At 73.7% G+C, this 19,810-nt stretch overlaps 1 protein-coding gene across 2 annotated transcripts; it reads left to right on the forward strand.

Moving 5' to 3' along the window:
• The first annotated feature begins 995 nt into the window (after positions 1 to 995).
• On the forward strand, positions 996 to 19,703 carry POLD1 (DNA polymerase delta 1, catalytic subunit). 2 transcript variants are annotated; one of them, XM_089770158.1, is made up of 27 exons: positions 996 to 1,144; positions 1,633 to 1,832; positions 2,182 to 2,295; positions 2,599 to 2,739; positions 2,831 to 2,956; positions 3,132 to 3,300; positions 3,665 to 3,779; positions 4,012 to 4,141; positions 5,575 to 5,741; positions 6,203 to 6,307; positions 6,452 to 6,592; positions 7,039 to 7,149; positions 7,665 to 7,856; positions 8,232 to 8,320; positions 8,608 to 8,724; positions 9,140 to 9,253; positions 10,257 to 10,404; positions 11,968 to 12,063; positions 13,883 to 14,020; positions 14,112 to 14,287; positions 15,849 to 16,001; positions 16,609 to 16,711; positions 16,788 to 16,920; positions 17,907 to 18,020; positions 18,798 to 18,850; positions 19,017 to 19,114; positions 19,475 to 19,703. In XM_089770158.1, the coding sequence occupies exons 1-27, from the start codon at positions 1,047 to 1,049 to the stop codon at positions 19,569 to 19,571; spliced, it is 3,438 nt and encodes a 1,145-aa protein (XP_089626284.1). In that variant the 5' UTR covers positions 996 to 1,046; the 3' UTR covers positions 19,572 to 19,703. The 2 variants fall into 2 exon arrangements, with proteins under 2 accessions (XP_089626284.1, XP_089626283.1); XM_089770157.1 differs by lacking the exon at positions 19,017 to 19,114.
• Positions 19,704 to 19,810: the final 107 nt, after the last annotated feature.

Raw genomic sequence — 19,810 nt, forward strand, 5'->3', positions numbered from 1 at the left:
GGTGCGGCCTGGTGGTTGGAGGGGCAGGATCCCTGGCTCAGGGCGGCAGGGGTCAAAATGGGCCGGGAGCCTCCTGGCTGGCAGCCGGGTTCAGGTGAGATCCAAGGCGGGGGGGGGGCAGTTGCTCACTAAGAGAGGCAGCTGGGGGGGGGGCTCAGAGTGGCTGACCCCTCTCTCCCCATAGGGGTAGCCTGGCCCCTCCAGGCAGGGATCAGCAATGGTGGGGAGCAGGGTGTGGGCATAAGGGGGAGAAGTTCCTTGTGGGGCTGCCAGCCCAGAGCAGGGCTGGGCGGTGACTCCCCATGGGGGCGGGGCTATGGGCTGGGCGGGGCGGTGACTCCCCATGGGGGCGGGGCTAGGCGGATGGGGGCGGAGCTAGGCTGGGGTGACTCCCCATGGGGGCGGGGCTAGGCTGGGCGGGGCGGTGACTCTCGATGGGGGCGGGGTTACGCTGGGTGGGTCCCTGGACTCCAGAAGAAGGTAGGACTAGGCTGTGGGCCCCCTAGAGGCGGGGCTTAGCTGAGTGGGGGCGGGGCTAGGCCAGGGGGCGGGGCTAGGCCGGAGATTCCCATGCGAGGGGCGGGTGAGGTGCATTATGGGAGGTGTGCTGTCTGCCGCTCGCCATTTCTTGCCACGCTCAATATGGCGCCCAGCGCGCGCCAGCCGCCGAGGGAGACGCGGGAACGCCCCCTGCTGCCACATTCAACGTGGCGGCCAGACGGGGTGTCCCAAATGCGCATGTGCTGCTTCGGGCGCCTCACTCAGCGGCTCCGTGGTGGCCACACGGAAGGTGGTTGACGTCGGGCGCATGCGCTACCCCTTGCCCGCTCATTGCGCATGCGTAGAAAGCGCACAGGCGGCGGTGGGGGAAAGGCCGAAGCTCCGCACATGCGCCTTGCTGTCTCCCTGCATCGCGCCACGCTCGCTATGGCGGCGGCGCCCGGCCGCGCGTGCGCGCTCCTCGCCTTCCCGGCCCCGGCGTGCCACGCTCAAGGTGGCGACAGGAAGTGCGCCGCTCGGGGTCGGCACGTGGGGGGCGGCGGCCAATGGGAGGAGGGTTGGCATGGGAACGGGGCGGGGCTCATCTGCGACCGCCCCCCGGCTCGTCTTGGCGGGAGAGTCAGAGCTTGAGCGGGGACCTGAGGTGGGGGCGCTGGGGGGGGGGGAGAGGCCTGGGGGGTACGGGGGGGTGGGGCGCTGGGGCGGGGCTGGGGGCGGGGCGTTGGGGGGCGGGGCGCGGGGGGGCAGGGAGTGGCCTGGGGGGCGCTGGGGGGGGGGGGCTCGGGGGGTACGGGGGGGTGTGGGGCGCTGGGGGCGGGGCGTGGGGGTAGGGGGGCGCTGGGGGAGGGGCGTGGGGGTAGGGGGGGGGGGGCGCTGGGGGCGGGGCGCGGGGGGGCAGGGAGTGGCCTGGGGGGCGCTGGGGGCGGGGGGGTTGCTTTTGGGGAGCTGAGGGGCGGGGCAGGGGGCAGGAGGGGTCACTGGCTGGGGGTCATGGGGGGCTGTAGCCCAGGGGGGTCGTGGCGGGGGGGGCAATGGAGGGGTGACCAGGGGGCCCCAGATACGGGACGGGGCCTGGGTTGGGGGGGCCCAGGTGGAGCTGTGGGGCGCTCACCCCCTCGCCCTGCCCCCCAGGGCCGGGATGGAGTTCAAGCGGAAGGTGCCCGCGGGGGGGGACCCCGCCCTGGCGCTGCGCAAGCGGCCCCGGGGGGGCGACTGGGAGGACGAGGGCCCCTCGCACTTCGAGGAGGAGCTGGCCCTGCTGGACGAGGTGGAGGCCGAGGTGGCGCTGGAGTTGAAGGATTTGCAGCCGGCGTCTGATGCGGTGCCCCTGGGTGAGGCTCGGTCCTTGCCCTGGTGGGGGGGGCTGACCCCAATGTCCCGGTGCAGTGCTGAGGAGGCTCGGTAGGGGGGCGCCATGCTTCGGGGAGCAGAGCAGGGCGATCCGTGGAGGGGGGCAGGCGCTGGGTGCAGAGAGCAGCCGGCAGGATGGTTCGCGGGCTGGCCTGTGCTGCCAGGAATGGGGACGGGGGCTCGACAGCTGGTGCCGGCAGCAATAGGATGGGGGGGTGCAAGAGGGTGGAGGGAGCAAGCGCGCTTTGGCTCGGGGCCAGCCATGGGGCGCTGGGCGCAGGGGGGGGAAGCTCGGTCCCATCTCTGATCCCTGCTTCGTCCCACGCTCAGGGAGTCTGTTCTCCTCTGTGAAGAATCCCAAGTGGCAGCGGCCGGCGCCCCCCAGGACAGACCCCGCCCAGGACGCGCTCTGCTTCCAGCAGGTGGAGCTGGACCACTACGTGGGTGAGCTGGTGGGGCAGGGGAGGCAGCCAGGACTCCTGGTCCCTCTGCGGGCTCAGCCCTGGCTGGTTAATTAGTGCCGTGGGTCTGGCCTGGCCGGGAACCCCGGGGATTCTGGGCCGAGGCTGCTTTCCCGAGGCACAATGGGCCTGTCTGTCCTGAAATGGGCTGGAATTCCCCTGGGGCCTGGCAGTCCCCTTGCCCTGGGTGTGCCCTGACTGTGCCCTGTCCCCAGGGGGCCTGGCGCTGCCCAGGTGCTCATGCTGGGGGGGGGGGGCTGCATTTCTGACCCTGTCCCTTCCCCAGGCGTCCCTGTGCCGGGCATGCCCGGTGCCACTCAGGGCCCCGTGCCCGTTCTCCGGATGTTCGGCGTCACCCCGGCTGGCAACAGTGTCTGCTGCCACATCCATGGCTTCGCCCCCTACTTCTACGTGCCCGCCCCGGCCGGTGAGTGCCCCCTACCTGGGGAGGGAAGTGCGGGGGGGAGAGGCAGCTGTGGAGCCCCTCTGACCTCCCCCCCACCCATCCCTACCCCCAGGCTTCCAGACCCATCACCTGAGCGACTTCCAGAGGGAGCTGAACGGGGCCGTGCTGCGGGACTTGCGCTCCAACCGGGAGGGGCTGAGCCGGGCCGTGCTGGCCGTGGAGCTGTGCAGCAAGGAGAGTGAGTCTGGGCTGGCTGCGGGGTGCCCCCTCTCCTGGTCACGGTGTCTGGGAGGAGCTCTCCTGTCTCGGGGGGCAGCTCCCCCCTTTCATGGGGATGGGGGGGGGGCCAGCTGGCCTGAGCCCAGGGTGTGGGCAGGCTGGGGCCCATGCGATCTCTCTCCCCCGCCCCCCAGGCATGTACGGGTACCACGGCCAGCGCCGCCTGCCCTTCCTGAAGGTGACCGTGGCCCTGCCGCGGCTGGTGGCGCCCGCCAAGCGGCTGCTGGAGCAAGGACTGCGCTGTGAGGGACTGGGCCTGCTGGGCTACCAGGCCTACGAGGCCAACATCGACTTTGAGATCCGGTAGGGCCCCTGCGGCGGGACGGGGTTCCCCAGCACCCAGCTCCCCTCATCGGCTTCCTGCCTTGGCCAGCTCCCTCTGCGCTGGGGCTGGTCCCCATCCCAGTTCCCCCTGACCCCACCTGCTCTCCCCGCCCCCCCAGGCCTCCGGGGTCTCCCGCAGCCACGCTGAGTCCTGCTGGGGTCAGGACCAACTCTCCCTCGAAGCGTTTCCAGCCACGTACGGGATCGGTTTTGTTACTTGCACCGAGCCGCGTGGGGGCGCGCCCCACCCATAGAAACAGCCCCAGCGCCCCAGCTACAGGGAACCCTGGTCCCCTCTGCCCCCTCTCCCGGCCCTCCTGGCTCTCACGCTTTTCCCACTCAGGTTCATGGTGGACCGGGATGTCGTGGGCTGTAACTGGATCGAGCTGCCCCCTGGGAAATACCAGCTCCGCCCTGAGCAGCCCACGGGGGAGCCCCCCAAGGAGGGCCTGGCCAAGGTACCCCGGAGGGTGGGGGGTGTCTCAGCGGGGTGGGGGCGGTCTGTAGGCAGGGCGTGCTCCCACCGGGATGGAGGGGGTCTCCCGGAAGGAGGTGGGCGGTGTGGGGCACAGGGGGCTCATTTTGGGGCTGTGGGGGGCTGCCGCTGGGGTGAGTCCCTGTGGGGTGTGTGTCATCTGGGGGATTGTGGGGGGCTGGAGTAGTGGCTCATGCCCCCCCCCCCCCCCCCAGGCATCGCTGTGCCAGCTGGAGGTGGACGTGGGCTGGACGGATTTCATCAGCCACCCGCCCGAGGGGGACTGGCAGCACATCGCCCCCCTGCGGGTGCTGAGCTTCGACATCGAGTGCGCCGGCCGCAAAGGTGGGGGGCAGGCGGGGGAGGGGACGACGGGGGTTTTGAGCGGCGCTGCGGAGCGAATCTGTTCTCCGACACGGGTCCTGGCAGCCCAAGATGGGGGGGCGGGTATTGCCCCCCTGCTCCCCACGGTGCTCCTGGGCCGCCCCCGCGCCTGCCAGTCTCCCCAAACGCCAACAGCCTCTCCCGGGCCCAGCCGCGGCCCCGGCTCCACGTCTGCCCCCGAGCCCGGCCCACTGGGCACCCGCGCGAAGCTCCAGGCAGAGGGAGGGACCCGCCGGGCCGAAGGCAGAGTCCTAGGTGCAGCCTGGGCACCGGGGGCCGGAAGGTCGCGTCTCGGAGCAGCCCCCGGGGTGGAGGCTACGCCCGGGGATGGAACAGGCTCTGGGAGCTCCCAGCAAGTGGGCCAGACCCCTGCCCCGTGGTCTCGGCCCCATGGCTCACAGGCCACGCCCACATGCGGCCCCCTCTTCAGGGCGGTGGCCCCTTCTTGGGGGTCTGCTCCAGTGCGGCGACCCCTTCTGGGGGACCCCGCCCCTCTGGTTGGCGCCTCTCAGGGCCTTCACCGTGTGCCCCTCCGGGGGCCCCTGGGGCCCTGGGGCCCACTCCCAGAGGGACTAGGGCAGCCCTGGTCTCCAGCCCAGCACCGAACGGGAGGTTTATGGAACTTCGAACCCAGCCAGGGATCCCTCAGGCCTGTCGGCCTGGCCCCTCTGACCACCCACGCCTGAGTCTGCCCTGCCGCCGGGCGGGCCCTGCCTGCTCCGCCCCCGTCTCCCCGCCGAGCCCCCAAACCCCCCAACAGCCCCCCCGGCCAGTGTCTCTGCCCCGGTAATGGGGTCGCCTGGGCCCCCCTTCTCCTCTCCTCCGCCCCCGTCCGATGTTCTCCCCTCACCGGGGTCCCCTCTGCCGCCCCTTGTCTGTCTGGCCGGACCCGGCCGTGTCCTCTGAGCAGGGTCTGCCGGGTCACCAGGGCCCCGGGCGCCAGGCTCCGGTTCTGGGCTGGTCTCCGCAGCCACAAACTCCCTCCCCCTTGTGGCATTAACCAGTAACACCCGGGCCCTGAGCGCCCCCTGCCTCTCAGCCCCGGGCCTGCTGCCCTGTTGGGCTCCGGCGGGCCCTGCCTCCTGAGCCAGGCCCTGGGGGTGCCTCCCTTGCCCCATGGCTGGCCCCGGACTGGCGGCGCACGTACGGGCCCTGAGGCCCAGGCCTCTGCCAGCCACTGAGAACCAAGGTGGGGAAACTGAGGCACCGCAGACCGTGTCAAAATGTTAGAAATTTCCACTTGGTTGTAGGGGCTGGGGCAGCTTGGGGGCTGGGGGAGCCAGGGAGCAGGGGGACGGGCGGGTGCAGGATGTGCAGAGTCCAGCCAAAGTGAGCGCCAAGCCCCGGGCGCGCTGCCGTCCGGCCCTTCGACCTGCCGCTCTCTCTGCCCCCAGGGATCTTCCCAGAGCCAGACAAGGACCCGGTAATCCAGGTGGCCAACATGGTGCTGCGCCAGGGCGAGCGCGACCCCTTCATCCGCAACGTCTTCACCCTGCAGAACTGCGCCCCCATCGTGGGCTCCCAGGTGTTGTGCTACTCCAGCGAGGCCGACCTGCTCAAGGTAAGGGGGTGGGGTCTCGGGGCGGGGCCTGGGGAGCGGGGCGGGGCCAGGGGCAGGGCCCCAGAGGAATAGCCGGGGGGGCTCTGGGCCGGAGGGTAGCACCCAAGGGGAATAGTGGGGGGGGGGGAACCTCTGGGAGCGAGGGTAGGTTCCTGGGAGTAGTCGGGGGGGCGCGCGCCTCTGGGCCAGAGGACGGGGCCCCGGGGGGGGGCCAGCTCTGGGCTGGGGGGCCCAAGGGGAATAGTGGAGGGGGTCTCTGGGAGGAAGAGCAGGTTCCTATGGGGGGACGGGGCTCTGGGCTGGAGGGTAGGGCCCTAGGAAGGGGGGGCAGGGAGGGGCCTGGGCCGGAGGGCGGGGCCCCAGAGGGCAACGGGGGGGCGTCCCAGGGCCTAGTGGGGAGCATTGGGAAGGCCTGGGAGGTGGGGTCCGAGCGCCCCCTGACACCCCCCGCCCCGTGGCAGGCCTGGGCAGAGTTTGTGCGCGTCGTGGACCCCGACATCGTCACCGGCTACAACATCCAGAACTTCGACCTGCCCTACCTGCTGCAGCGGGCTCAGGCCCTCAAGGTAGGGCCCCCCCCCCGGGGCCTTCTCCCCCCAGCAGCCAGCCAACGCGGGGGCCTGTGTGGGCTGGTTCCTGGCCCCCCTGCTGCTCCCCACGGAGAGCAGGGGGCCCCTCCCCCGGGCCTGACACCGCCCCTCCCCCGGCAGGTCTCCACCTTCCCCTTCCTGGGGCGCATCGCGAGGCTCAAGTCCGGCGTCCGGGACTCGTCCTTCCAGTCCAAGCAGATGGGGCGGCGGGAGAACAAGGTCGTCAACACCGAGGGCCGCGTCCAGTTCGACCTGCTGCAGGTGGGGCCACGGGGGGCTGGGCCCAGCTCTGCGCGTTCGGGCCCCCGGGAGCCACCCGCGCCCCCAAGGGCCCTGGGGGGGCTAGAGACTGGGCTCCCTCCATCCCAAAGCAGGTGACCGGCCCTTCCTGCAGCCCCGCCCAGTGCCCCTCCTCCGTCCTTTGCCCAGGCCTGGCTTGGCCCACGCCCGGCCCAGCACCTCCGGCTGGCTCCCGGCTGGGAGGGGGGGCCGGCTGCAGAATTGCACCTGCCCTCTAGGGGTCGCTGCAGTGCTCACCCCCTTGTGCAACACGGAGGCACTTCCGCAACATGCGGGGAAACTGAGGCACGGGCTGTTCAGAGAGGGGGTGGGGCTGGAGGGTGGCAGTGGGGGGGGGGGCTGCAGGCTAAGCAGAGGGAGGACAGGTCTGACCATCCCGCCCCCCCCCCCCCCCCCCACCCGCCCAGGTGCTGCTCCGGGAATACAAGCTGCGCTCCTACACCCTGAACGCCGTCAGCTTCCATTTCCTGCAGGAGCAGAAAGAGGACGTGCAGCACTCCATCATCACCGACCTGCAGGTGTGGGCGGGGCTTGGGAGAGGCCACGCCCCCGCTCTCCCCCCCGGCCTGCCGCGCCACTGGCCCGGCCCCGAACCGCGGGGTGGCTGCGTCCTGCCTCCCCCCCGCCCAGCATGTCAGACGGGCCCGGCCCCCCGCTGCAGCATCTTCCCCCCGGGTGCCCCCTCCGGGCTGTAACCGAATTGTCGATTGACCTCGTGAATTCTCACTGGTTATGTCCCTGGTCTGTGGTCCTGGGGGGGGTGGCCGCTGTGCTCTGCCCCCCCCCTCCCCCCGCGCTGCTGCCTCTCGCTGCAGTGTAGCCCCTCTCCGGGGGGTTCTATGATCCCGGACCCAGCGGGGGGCAGAACCGAGCCGGGCCTGACTCCTAATACGCTTCCAGTGCGGAGGCAGGTCCCGGAGCCGGCGGGAGCCAGGACGGAGCCGAGCCGCGTGGGGGGGGTTGGTCTATAGCGTTTCCCTAGACGCTTTGCTTCTGGGCTAAGCGCCCGCCCTGGTCCCTCCCTGCCCCGCAGAACGGGTCGGAGCAGACGCGCCGGCGCCTGGCCGTGTACTGCCTGAAGGACGCCTACCTGCCCCTGCGCCTGCTGGAGAAGCTGATGTGCGTGGTGAACTACATGGAGATGGCCCGGGTCACCGGGGTGCCGCTGGGCTACCTGCTCTCCCGCGGCCAGCAGGTCAAGGTGCTGTCGCAGCTGCTGCGCCAGGTGAGGGCCCGGCCCCCGCGCTGGCTCCGCTCTGGGGGTCTGGCCCCCACAACTCCCCCCCCACTTTGTCCTTGATCTGCTCACAAGTCCCAGGGGACCCTGCTCAGCCCGGCCCCGGGTACCAGTCACCCCTGGTTGTTACCGGAGTCCTGGCTGCTCGGTGGGGTCACCCCTGGCCCCCTGCAGCAACCACCCCCCCGCCCCGTTATGCAGTGCGTGGGGAAACCGAGGCACTGCTTTGTCCCCCGGCGGCTCCTGCCCCGGCTGGGGAGGGGAATTGGAACCCTGTCGCAGGCTGGGGGCCCCGGGGCTTGGGGATCCTCTGGCCTCGCACCCCCCCAGCCCGCTGGAGCCCTGACCCCCTGCTTCTCCCAGGCCATGAAGCAGGACCTGGTGATGCCCGTGGTGAAGTCGGAAGGGGGTGAGGATTACACCGGCGCCACCGTCATCGAGCCTCTGAAGGGGTGAGCGGGGGCCAAGCTGGGAAGAGGGCAGCCCGGTGGGGCTGGGGGAGGCTGTGAGGCAGGAAGGGGGCAGAGCCTGCAGAGCTGGGGGAAATCGTGATGTGGGAGGGAGGTGGGGCCAGGACCAGTGGGGCTGGGGGGACTGACGTGGGGGGGGGGGGCGGGCCAGCAGGGCTGGGGGGGATGGTGTTGTGGGAGGAGGCGGGGCTGGGGGGGATTGTGATGTGGGGGGCGGGGCTGGGGGCATCAATGGGTTGGGGTGCTCAGACAGGCCCCCCTCGCCCCAGGTACTACGACGTGCCCATCGCCACCCTGGACTTCTCCTCCCTGTACCCCTCCATCATGATGGCCCACAACCTGTGCTACACCACGCTGCTGCAGCAGGGGGCGCCGGAGCGCTACGGGTAAGGGCAGGGGAAGGGAGGGTCCCCGTGTTGCATGTGGGGAGGGGCAGGGGGTCCCCGTGTTGCATGTGGGGAAGGGCAGGGGAAGGGGGTCCCTGTGTTGCACGTGGGGAGGGGCAGGGGGTCCCCGTGTTGCATGTGGGGAAGGGCAGGGGGTCCCCGTGTTGCACATGGGGAGGGGCAGGGAAAGGGGGTCCTGTGTTGCACGTGGGGAGGTGCAGGGGAAGGGGGTCCCTGTGTTGCACGTGGGGAGGGGCAGAGGGTCCCCGTGTTGCACGTGGGGAGGGGCAGGGGAAGGGGGTCCCCATGTTGCACGTGGGGAGGTGCAGGGGAAGGGGGTCCCTGTGTTGCACGTGGGGAGGACAGATGCCCCACACCAGATCTGGGGTGTCCCTGAGCCCCTCCCTGCCCCCAGGCTGTCCCCCGAGGAATTCATCCGCACCCCCACGGGTGACCTCTTCGTCAAGGCCTCCGTGCGCAAAGGCCTGCTCCCCGAGATCCTGGAGAACCTGCTGACAGCTCGCAAGAGGTGAGAGGCGGGGCCGGGGTAGGGCGGATCCGAAGGGTGGGTGGCGTAGGAGGAGTGGGGGGGCCTGGGGCTGTGCGGCTGCGGGCGGCGCTGACCTCTCCCTGGGCACAGGGCCAAAGCGGAGCTGTGGGGGTTCAGCGTCACGGGGGCCCCAGGCCCTTGGGGGTGCAGGGCTGGGGGTGCCGGGTAGGGCAAAGCAGAAGGGTGGGTGGTGTAGGAGGGATGGGGGGCTGTGGAGTGCAGGGCAGGGGGTGCTGGGAGGGGCGGAGTGGAAGGGTGGGGGGGGGCGCGGGGCGCAGGGCCGGGGGGGAGGAGCGGAAGGGTGGGTGGTGTAGGAGGGATGGGGGGCCGTGGAGTGCAGGGCAGGGGTGCCAGGCAGGGGCGGAGTGGAAGGGGGGGGGGGGGCAGGCGGGGCGCAGGGGGGGGGGCGGAGCGGAGGGGGGGTGGTGGGGGGGGGCGGGCGGGGGGGCTGTGGAGCACAGGGGGGCAGGGGGAGCAGGGGGGCGGCGGGGCAGGGGGGGGCAGGGGGGCAGGGCGGAGCGGAGGGGGCCGCGGGCGCAGGGCGGGGGGGGCGGGGCAGGGCGGAGCGGGGGGGCAGGGCTGAGCGGAGGGGGGGCCGCGGGGCAGGGCGGAGCGGGGGGGCAGGGCGGAGCGGAGGGGGTCCGCAGGGCGGAGCGGAGGGGGGGCCGCGGGGCAGGGCGGAGCGGGGGGGCAGGGCTGAGCGGAGGGGGGGCCGCGGGGCAGGGGGGGGCGCGGGGGGGCAGGGGGGAGGGCGGAGGGGGGGGCCGCGGGGCAGGGCGGAGCGGGGGGGGGGGGCCGAGCGGAGGGGGGGGGGGGGCAGGGCGGAGCGGGGGGGCAGGGGGCGGAGCGGAGGGGGGGCCGCGGGGCAGGGCGGAGCGGGGGGGCAGGGCTGAGCGGAGGGGGGGCCGCGGGGCAGGGGGGCGGGGGCAGGCGGAGGGGGGGCAGGGCGGAGCGGGGGGCGCTGACCCCTCCCCGGGCGCAGGGCCAAGGCGGAGCTGCAGCGGGAGACGGACGCCTTCAAGCGGCAGGTGCTGGACGGGCGGCAGCTGGCACTCAAGGTCAGCGCCAACTCGGTGTACGGCTTCACCGGCGCCCAGGTGGGCAAGCTGCCCTGCCTGGAGATCTCCCAGGTGAGCGGGGGAGGGGGGTTTCCCGGGCGCCGCTCCTGCCCCATTGTGTGTCCGGCGGGGGGACTCCGGGACTTTCTGCGCCCAGCCCCGCGCTGGGGCTTCCCTGGCACTTCCTCAATCCGCCCCCAGCCCGGCAGGGTCACAGCCGCCCCCCCCCCCCCCCCGGCTGCCCCGGGCTTTCCAGGGTCAGCTCTGCCCCTCACAGCCGCCTCTGTGGGGCACCCAGGATGGGGCAGGGCTGTGGTTCTGGAGGGAGGGGGCTGGCAGGGCTGGGGTGTCGGGGGGGCTGCGGGTCGGGAGGGAGGGGTGCCGAGGGCCGGGGGGGCTGTGGGTCGGGGGGGCTGCGTGTCGGGAGGGAGGGGTGCCGGGGGGCTGAGGGCCAGGGGGGCTGCGGGTCAGGAGGGAGGGGTGCCGGGGGGGCTGAGGGCCAGGGGGGCTGCGGGTCAGGAGGGAGGGGTGCCGAGGGCCGGGGGGGCTGTGGGTCGGGGGGGCTGCGTGTCGGGAGGGAGGGAGGGGTGCCGGGGGGCTGAGGGCCAGGGGGGGGGGCTGCGGGGGGGCTCAGGGAGGGAGGGGGGGGGCTGCGGGTCAGGAGGGAGGGGTGCCGAGGGCCGGGGGGGCTGTGGGTCGGGGGGGCTGCGTGTCGGGAGGGAGGGAGGGGTGCCGGGGGGGCTGAGGGCCAGGGGGGCTGCGGGTCAGGAGGGAGGGGTGCCGAGGGCCGGGGGGGCTGTGGGTCGGGGGGGCTGCGTGTCGGGAGGGAGGGGTGCCGGGGGGCTGAGGGCCAGGGGGGCTGCGGGTCAGGAGGGAGGGGTGCCGGGGGGGCTGAGGGCCAGGGGGGCTGCGGGTCAGGAGGGAGGGGTGCCGAGGGCCGGGGGGGCTGTGGGTTGGGGGGGCTGTGTGTCGGGAGGGAGGGAGGGGTGCCGGGGGGGCTGAGGGCCAGGGGGGCTGCGGGTCAGGATGGAGGGGTGCCGAGGGCCGGGGGGGCTGTGGGTCGGGGGGGCTGCGTGTCGGGAGGGAGGGAGGGGTGCCGGGGGGCTGAGGGCCAGGGGGGCTGCGGGTCAGGAGGGAGGGGTGCCGGGGGGCTGAGGGCCAGGGGGGCTGCGGGTCAGGAGGGAGGGGTGCCGGGGGGGCTGAGGGCCAGGGGGGCTGCGGGTCAGGAGGGAGGGGTGCCGAGGGCCGGGGGGGCTGAGGGCCGGGGGGGCTGCGTGTCGGGAGGGAGGGGTGCCGGGGGGCTGAGGGCCAGGGGGGCTGCGGGTCAGGAGGGAGGGGTGCCGAGGGCCGGGGGGGCTGTGGGCCGGGGGGGCTGCGTGTCGGGAGGGAGGGAGGGGTGTCGGGGGGGCTGCGGGTCGGGAGGGAGGGGTGCCGAGGGCCGGGGGGGCTGCGTGTCGGGAGGGAGGGGTGCCGGGGGGCTGAGGGCCAGGGGGGCTGCGGGTCAGGAGGGAGGGGTGCCGGGGGGGCTGTGGGTCGGGGGGGCTGCGGGTCAGGAGGGAGGGGTGCCGGGGGGACCGGCGGGGGGGGGGCTCTCTCCCTGCCAACCCTGCTGCCCGTGTCCCTCGTCCTGCGCAGAGCGTGACGGGTTTCGGGCGCCAGATGATCGAGCAGACGAAGCAGCTGGTGGAGTCGAAATACACCATGGCCAACGGGTACAGCGCCGACGCCAAGGTGCGGCTGGGCCGGGGGCCGGGCTGGCTTGGGGGGTGTCGCAGACTCGGGGGGTCCCGGCGGGACCAGGCCCCGGGCTCCAGCCCGAGTGACTCAGGCGGGTTGGGCTGGGGGGTCAGTGAGCGTCAGGCCCCAGCTCAGGGACCTCCCCCGGCCCCGGCCCCCTCGGCCCAGCGTGGGCCCCTCTGTCCTGCAGCCCCCCTCCCCTCCCCTTGTTATACCAGTGACACCTGGGGACCCTGAGTGCCCCCACGTGCAACCCCTTCGAACACCCCCAGATTCTTCCCTTAACTGGGGGGGCAGGTCTCTCTAACCCCTCCCCCCAGGTAGTGTCGGGACCAGGGGGCTGGGCTGGGGGGGGGAACTGTCTCTCTAACCCCTCTCCCCAGGTGGTGTCGGGACCAGGGGGCTGGGCTGGGGGGGGGAACTGTCTCTCTAACCCCTCTCCCCAGGTGGTGTCAGGGCTGGGCCGGGGGGGAACCGTGTCTCTCTAACCCCTCCCCCCAGGTGGTGTCGGGACCGGGGGGGCTGGGCCGGGGGGGAGCCGTGTCTCTCTGACCCCTCCCCCCAGGTGGTGTCGGGGCCGGGGGGCTGGGCCGGGGGGGAGCCGTGTCTCTCTGACCCCTCCCCCCAGGTGGTGTCAGGGCCGGGGGGGCTGGTCCGGGCCGGGGGGGAACCGTGTCTCTCTGACCCCTCCCCCCAGGTGGTGTCGGGGCCGGGGGGGCTGGGCCGGGCCGGGGGGAGCCGTGTCTCTCTGACCCCTCCCCCCAGGTGGTGTCGGGGCCAGGGGGCTGGGCCGGGGGGGAGCCGTGTCTCTCTGACCCCTCCCCCCAGGTGGTGTCGGGGCCGGGGGGCTGGGCCGGGGGGAGCCGTGTCTCTCTGACCCCTCCCCCCAGGTGGTGTCGGGGCCGGGGGGGCTGGGCCGGGCCGGGGGGAGCCGTGTCTCTCTGACCCCTCCCCCCAGGTGGTGTCGGGGCCGGGGGGCCTGGGCCGGGCCGGGGGGAGCCGTGTCTCTCTAACCCCTCCCCCCAGGTGGTGTCGGGGCCGGGGGGGACTGGGCCAGGGGGGAACCGTGTCTCTCTGACCCCTCCCCCCAGGTGGTGTCGGGGCCGGGGGGACTGGGCCAGGGGGGAACCGTGTCTCTCTAACCCCTCCCCCCAGGTGGTGTCGGGGCCGGGGGGACTGGGCCAGGGGGGAACCGTGTCTCTCTGACCCCTCCCCCCAGGTGGTGTCGGGGCCGGGGGGACTGGGCCGGGGGGGAACCGTGTCTCTCTGACCCCTCCCCCCAGGTGGTGTCGGGGCCGGGGGGACTGGGCCAGGGGGGAACCGTGTCTCTCTGACCCCTCCCCCCAGGTGGTGTCGGGGCCGGGGGGACTGGGCCGGGGGGGAACCGTGTCTCTAACCCCTCCCCCCAGGTGGTGTTGGGGCCGGGGGGCTGGGCCGGGGGGAGCCGTGTCTCTAACCCCTCCCCCCAGGTGGTGTCGGGACCGGGGGGGCTGGGCCGGGCCGGGGGGGAACCGTCTCTCTCTAACCCCTCCCCCCAGGTGGTGTCGGGGTCGGGGGGGCTGGTCCGGGCCGGGGGGGAACCGTGTCTCTCTAACCCCTCCCCCCAGGTGGTGTCGGGGTCGGGGGGCTGGTCCGGGCCGGGGGGGAACCGTGTCTCTCTGACCCCTCCCCCCAGGTGGTGTCGGGACCGGGGGGGCTGGGCCGGGCCGGGGGGGAACCGTCTCTCTCTAACCCCTCCCCCCAGGTGGTGTCGGGGTCGGGGGGGCTGGTCCGGGCCGGGGGGGAACCGTGTCTCTCTAACCCCTCCCCCCAGGTGGTGTACGGGGACACGGACTCGGTGATGTGCCGCCTGGGGGTCTCCTCGGTGGCGGAGGCCATGCGCATCGGGCGGGAGGCTGCGGCCTGGGTCTCCAGCCACTTCCCCCCGCCAATCAAGCTGGAGTTCGAGAAGGTGAGTGGGGGGTGGGACCTGGGGGCGGGGCTTGTCTGAGCCCCCCGCCCGCCGTGCGTCCCCGGGGTCTAGCGCCTGCCCCTCCCCCCAGGTCTACTTCCCCTACCTGCTGATCAGCAAGAAGCGCTACGCCGGGCTCTACTTCTCCTCCAGCGCCCACGCCCACGACAAGATGGACTGCAAGGGCATCGAGACCGTGCGCCGGGACAACTGCCCCCTGGTGGCCAGCCTCATCAGCACCTGCCTGCAGAGACTGCTGGTGGACAGGTGCGCCCCCCCCCCCCCCCGGCTCTAACCACTAGGCCCCATGGCCAGCCTCATCAGCACCTGCCTGCAGAGACTGCTGGTGGACAGGTGCGCCCCCCCCCCCCCCCCCCGGCTCTAACCACTAGGCCCCGTGGCCAGCCTCATCAGCACCTGCCTGCAGAGACTGCTGGTGGACAGGTGCGCCCCCCCCCCCCCCCCCGGCTCTAACCACTAGGCCCCGTGGCCAGCCTCATCAGCACCTGCCTGCAGAGACTGCTGGTGGACAGGTGCGCCCCCCCCCCCCCCCCCCCGGCTCTAACCACTAGGCCCCGTGGCCAGCCTCATCAGCACCTGCCTGCAGAGACTGCTGGTGGACAGGTGCGCCCCCCCCCCCCCCCGGCTCTAACCACTAGGCCCCGTGGCCAGCCTCATCAGCACCTGCCTGCAGAGACTGCTGGTGGACAGGTGCGCCCCCCCCCCCCCCGGCTCTAACCACTAGCCCCCGTGGCCAGCCTCATCAGCACCTGCCTGCAGAGACTGCTGGTGGACAGGTGCGCCCCCCCCCCCCCGGCTCTAACCACTAGGCCCCGTGGCCAGCCTCATCAGCACCTGCCTGCAGACACTGCTGGTCGACAGGTGCGCGCCCCCCCCCCCCCCCCCCCGGCTCTAACCACTAGCCCCCGTGGCCAGCCTCATCAGCACCTGCCTGCAGAGACTGCTGGTGGACAGGTGCGCCCCCCCCCCCCCCCGGCTCTAACCACTAGGCCCCGTGGCCAGCCTCATCAGCACCTGCCTGCAGAGACTGCTGGTGGACAGGTGCGCCCCCCCCCCCCCCCCCCCCCGGCTCTAACCACTAGGCCCCGTGGCCAGCCTCATCAGCACCTGCCTGCAGAGACTGCTGGTGGACAGGTGCGCCCCCCCCCCCCGGCTCTAACCACTAGGCCCCGTGGCCAGCCTCATCAGCACCTGCCTGCAGAGACTGCTGGTGGACAGGTGCGCCCCCCCCCCCCGGCTCTAACCACTAGCCCCCGTGGCCAGCCTCATCAGCACCTGCCTGCAGAGACTGCTGGTGGACAGGTGCGCCCCCCCCCCCCGGCTCTAACCACTAGGCCCCGTGGCCAGCCTCATCAGCACCTGCCTGCAGAGACTGCTGGTGGACAGGTGCGCCCCCCCCCCCCCCCCCCCCGGCTCTAACCACTAGCCCCCGTGGCCAGCCTCATCAGCACCTGCCTGCAGAGACTGCTGGTGGACAGGTGCCCCCCCCCCCCCCCGGCTCTAACCACTAGCCCCCGTGGCCAGCCTCATCAGCACCTGCCTGCAGAGACTGCTGGTGGACAGGTGCGCCCCCCCCCCCCCCCCGGCTCTAACCACTAGCCCCCGTGGCCAGCCTCATCAGCACCTGCCTGCAGACACTGCTGGTCGACAGGTGCGCCCCCCCCCCCCCCCCCCCCCGGCTCTAACCACTAGCCCTCGTGGCCAGCCTCGTCGGCCTGCAGAAGCTGCTGGTGGCCGGGTGCTGGGTGCCCCCTGCCGGCACAGGGGGGCCCAGCCGGCGGCACCCAGCCCGGTGCGTGTCGCGCAGGGACCCGGCGGGCGCGGTGGCCCACGCCAAGGAGGTGATCTCGGACCTGCTGTGCAACCGCGTGGACATCTCGCAGCTGGTCATCACCAAGGAGCTGACGCGCGCGGCCGGCGAGTACGCCGCCCACCAGGCCCACGTGGAGCTGGCCGAGAGGTGAGGGGGGCCCGGGGGGGGCCCAGCTGGAGGCAGCTGCTCCAGTTCTGGGCCCCCGCTGGGCCGCCGCTGCTGGGCCCCGCCCCGCCCCGCCCCTGCAGCCGAGCCGCCCCCCCACCCCCACTGCCTGGGGGGCAGCGAGGCGTGACCCGAGGAAAGGCAGAAATAGCTGCCCCGGCCCACCTGCGCCGGCCCCACCCCCGGGAAACAGCCCCCCCCGCCTGGCACTTCCTGTGGCCTCCCGACCTCCCCGGGGCGGGGCGACCAAGCGTGCCCTGCCGGTGCCGCCCCCCGGCCGACCCACAGCCCCCGCCCCCCTGGCCCTGCCGGTGCCGCCCCCCGGCCGACCCACAGCCCCTCCCCCCTGGCCCTGCCGGTGCCGCCCCCCGGCCGACCCGCAGCCCCCGCCCCCCTGGCCCTGCCGGTGCCCCTCCCCGGCCGACCCACAGCCCCCGCTCCCCTGGCCCTGCCGGTGCCCCTCCCCGGCCGACCCACAGCCCCCGCTCCCCTGGCCCTGCCGGTGCCCCCCCACCCAACCCACAGCCCCTCCCCGCCGGTGCTCCTCATTCCCACCCCACAGCCCCTGCTCTCACCCCAATCTGCGCAGGATGCGGCGGCGGGATCCGGGCAGCGCCCCCAGCCTGGGCGACCGCGTCCCCTACGTCATCGTGAGTGCGGCCAAAGGGGTGGCGGCCTACATGAAATCGGAGGTGAGTGTGGGGGGAGGGCGGAGGTGGGGGGTCCCGGGCCTCTGCCCCCCCCCCCTCTGACTCCGCCTGCCCGCAGGACCCCATCTACGTGCTGGAGAACAACATCCCCATCGACACGCAGTACTACCTGGAGCAGCAGCTGGCCAAGCCCCTGCTGCGCGTCTTCGAACCCATCCTGGGCGAGGGCCGGGCCGAGAGCGTCCTGCTGCGTGAGTCCCCCCCCCCGGTCTCCCTGAGCCCCCAGCCCCCCCCGGGCGAGGGCCGGGCCGAGAGCGTCCTGCTGCGTGAGTCCCCCCCCGAGCCCCCATCCCCCCCCGGGCGAGGGCCGGGCCGAGAGCGTCCTGCTGCGTGAGTCCCCCCCCCCCCCCCCCCCGAGCCCCCAGCCCCCCCCGGGCGAGGGCCGGGCCGAGAGCGTCCTGCTGCGTGAGTCCCCCCCCCCCCCCGAGCCCCCAGCCCCCCCGGGCGAGGGCCGGGCCGAGAGCGTCCTGCTGCGTGAGTCCCCCCCCAGCCCCCCCCGGGTGAGGGCCGGGCCGAGAGCGTCCTGCTGCGTGAGTCCCCCCCCAGCCCCCCCCGGGCGAGGGCCGGGCCGAGAGCGTCCTGCTGCGTGAGTCCCCCCCCCCCGGTCCCCCCGAGCCCCCAGCCCCCCCCGGGCGAGGGCCGGGCCGAGAGCGTCCTGCTGCGTGAGTCCCCCCCCCCAGCCCCCCCCCCCGGGCGAGGGCCGGGCCGAGAGCGTCCTGCTGCGTGAGTCCCCCCCCAGCCCCCCCCGGGCGAGGGCCGGGCCGAGAGCGTCCTGCTGCGTGAGTCCCCCCTGGTCCCCCTGAGCCCCCAGCCCCCCCGGGTGAGGGCCGGGCCGAGAGCGTCCTGCTGCGTGAGTCCCCCCTGGTCCCCCTGAGCCCCCAGCCCCCCCAGGCGAGGGCCGGGCCGAGAGCGTCCTGCTGCGTGAGTCCCCCCCCGGTCCCCCTGAGCCCCCAGCCCCCCCCCGGGCGAGGGCCGGGCCGAGAGCGTCCTGCTGCGTGAGTCCCCCCCGGTCCCCCCGAGCCCCCAGCCCCCCTGGGCGAGGGCCGGGCCGAGAGCGTCCTGCTGCGTGAGTCCCCCCCCGGTCCCCCTGAGCCCCCAGCCCCCCTGGGCGAGGGCCGGGCCGAGAGCGTCTGGGTGATGCCCTGAGGGGGGCGACGCTGACCCGTCTCTCCTGCAGGAGGGGAGCACACGCGCTGCAAAACCGTCCTGACCTCCCGCGTCGGGGGGCTCATGGCCTTTGCCACCAAGCGCAGCACCTGCCTTGGCTGCCGCGCCAGCCTGCCCCACCACGGTGAGTGCCCCCCCGCCCCCCGCTGCCCCACCACGGTGAGTGCCCCCCCCGCTGCCCCACCATGCTGAGTGCTCCCCCCACTGCCCCACCACGCTGAGTGCCCACCCCAGCCTGCCCCCCACTCCTGCGATCTTGCCAACCAGACCCCCACTGCCCTGCCACAGGGAGTTGACCCTCCATCCTCCTGGCCCCCCCACAATGACCCCCCTGCCTCCCATGTCAAACTCAAACCCCCCCCCCTCCCCCCCCCGCTGAGCCCCTGCTGTCTCCCTCCAGGAGAGCACGGGACACTCCTCCCCCACAGGCCTGTGCGGGGGCGGGGGGGGGGAGCTGGTAGTGCTGGGTTCCGGGCCAATGGGTGGCGCAAGAGTCCGCGGGGGGGGGGGGGGTGTCTCCAGGGTGTTGTAACCCGAGAAAAGCCCCATGCAGGTTCTGCAAATTCGGCTGCCCCCGGGTCCCGCTGCAGGGATCTGGCCTCTGGCCCCGAGCCCCCTGTCCCGGGCGCCCCTGGGGGTCTGGCCCCCAGCCCCCTGTCCCGGGCGCCCCTGGGGGTCCGGCCCCGAGCCCCCTGTCCCGGGCGCCCCTGGGGGTCCGGCCCCCAGCCCCCTGTCCCGGGCGCCCCTGGGGGTCCGGCCCCCAGCCCCCTGTCCCGGGCGCCCCTGGTGGTCTGGCCCCCAGCCCCCTGTCCCGGGCGCCCCTGGGGGTCCGGCCTCGAGCCCCCGGCCCCTGGGGAATCCTGCCCCTGCCCCGGGGCCCTGCTGATGTCTCCCCCCGCAGGCGCAGTGTGTCAGTTCTGTGTGGCGCACCAGTCGGAGCTGTACCAGAAGGAGGTGAGTTGTGGGGGTGCGGGGGTCTCACCAGAGCGAGGGTAAACGGCCGGGGGGGGACTAGTGGTTAGAGCAGGGGGGCTGGGTCCCCTGGTGGGCGTGGGGTGAAGGCGGCGGGGGGGGGGGGCTGCGTGGGGGGAGACGTGTCCTAACCCCCCTCCTCCCCCAGATCTCCCATCTCTCGGCGCTGGAGGAGAAGTTCTCCCGTCTCTGGACCCAGTGTCAGCGCTGTCAGGGCAGCTTGCACGAGGACGTGCTGTGCACCAGGTGGGGGGCTGGACGGGCCGGGGAGGGGGCAGGCAGCCACGCCCTCAGAGCCGGTTCCCACGGGAGCCGGGGGCTGAAATATGGTTTTATGCCCCGGCCCCCCCCCCCCCCCCGGGCGTTTACAGCCCCTTATCGGGCTGCGCAAACAGCTGGCTCCCACGGGGGGGGCTGGGCCCCGGGGCCACTCAGTGCCCAGGCTGGCGCCTTTACAGCCCCATAAATCCAGCACCTGCCACTGCGGCTGCCAGGGCGGGGCTCAGCTCTGCTCCGGGGCCCCCAAAATCTTCGGGCTCCCTCCCTGCGCCCTCCCCACCAGCTGGGACCTCCCTCCCCACTGACCCCGCTCCTCTCGCCCCACAGCCGAGACTGCCCCATCTTCTACATGCGCAAAAAGGTGCAGAAGGACCTGGACGACCAGGAGCGGCTGGTGGCGCGGTTTGGGCCCCCCACCTGGTGACCAGGGCCCCCCCGCTGGCAGGGGGGCAGGACCGGGGGCTGGGCCCCTCCCTTGCCAAGGGAGGTGCTGGGGGGGAGGGGGGGGTCTGTAATTTTTGTATTTTCTCTGAGGAATAAAGATTCTAATTTTCAATGCTGGGAAATTCTTGGCCGGTTCCTGGGGCCCCAGGCCTGTGGTGGTGGGGCCTAGCAGTTAGAGCGGGGGGCAGGACTCCTGGGTTCTCTCCCTGGCCTGGTCCT

Source organism: Pelodiscus sinensis, chromosome 18 (genome assembly GCF_052426305.1).
Source record: "Pelodiscus sinensis isolate ZL-2025 chromosome 18, ASM5242630v1, whole genome shotgun sequence".
Classification (NCBI taxonomy): Eukaryota; Metazoa; Chordata; order Testudines; family Trionychidae; genus Pelodiscus; species Pelodiscus sinensis.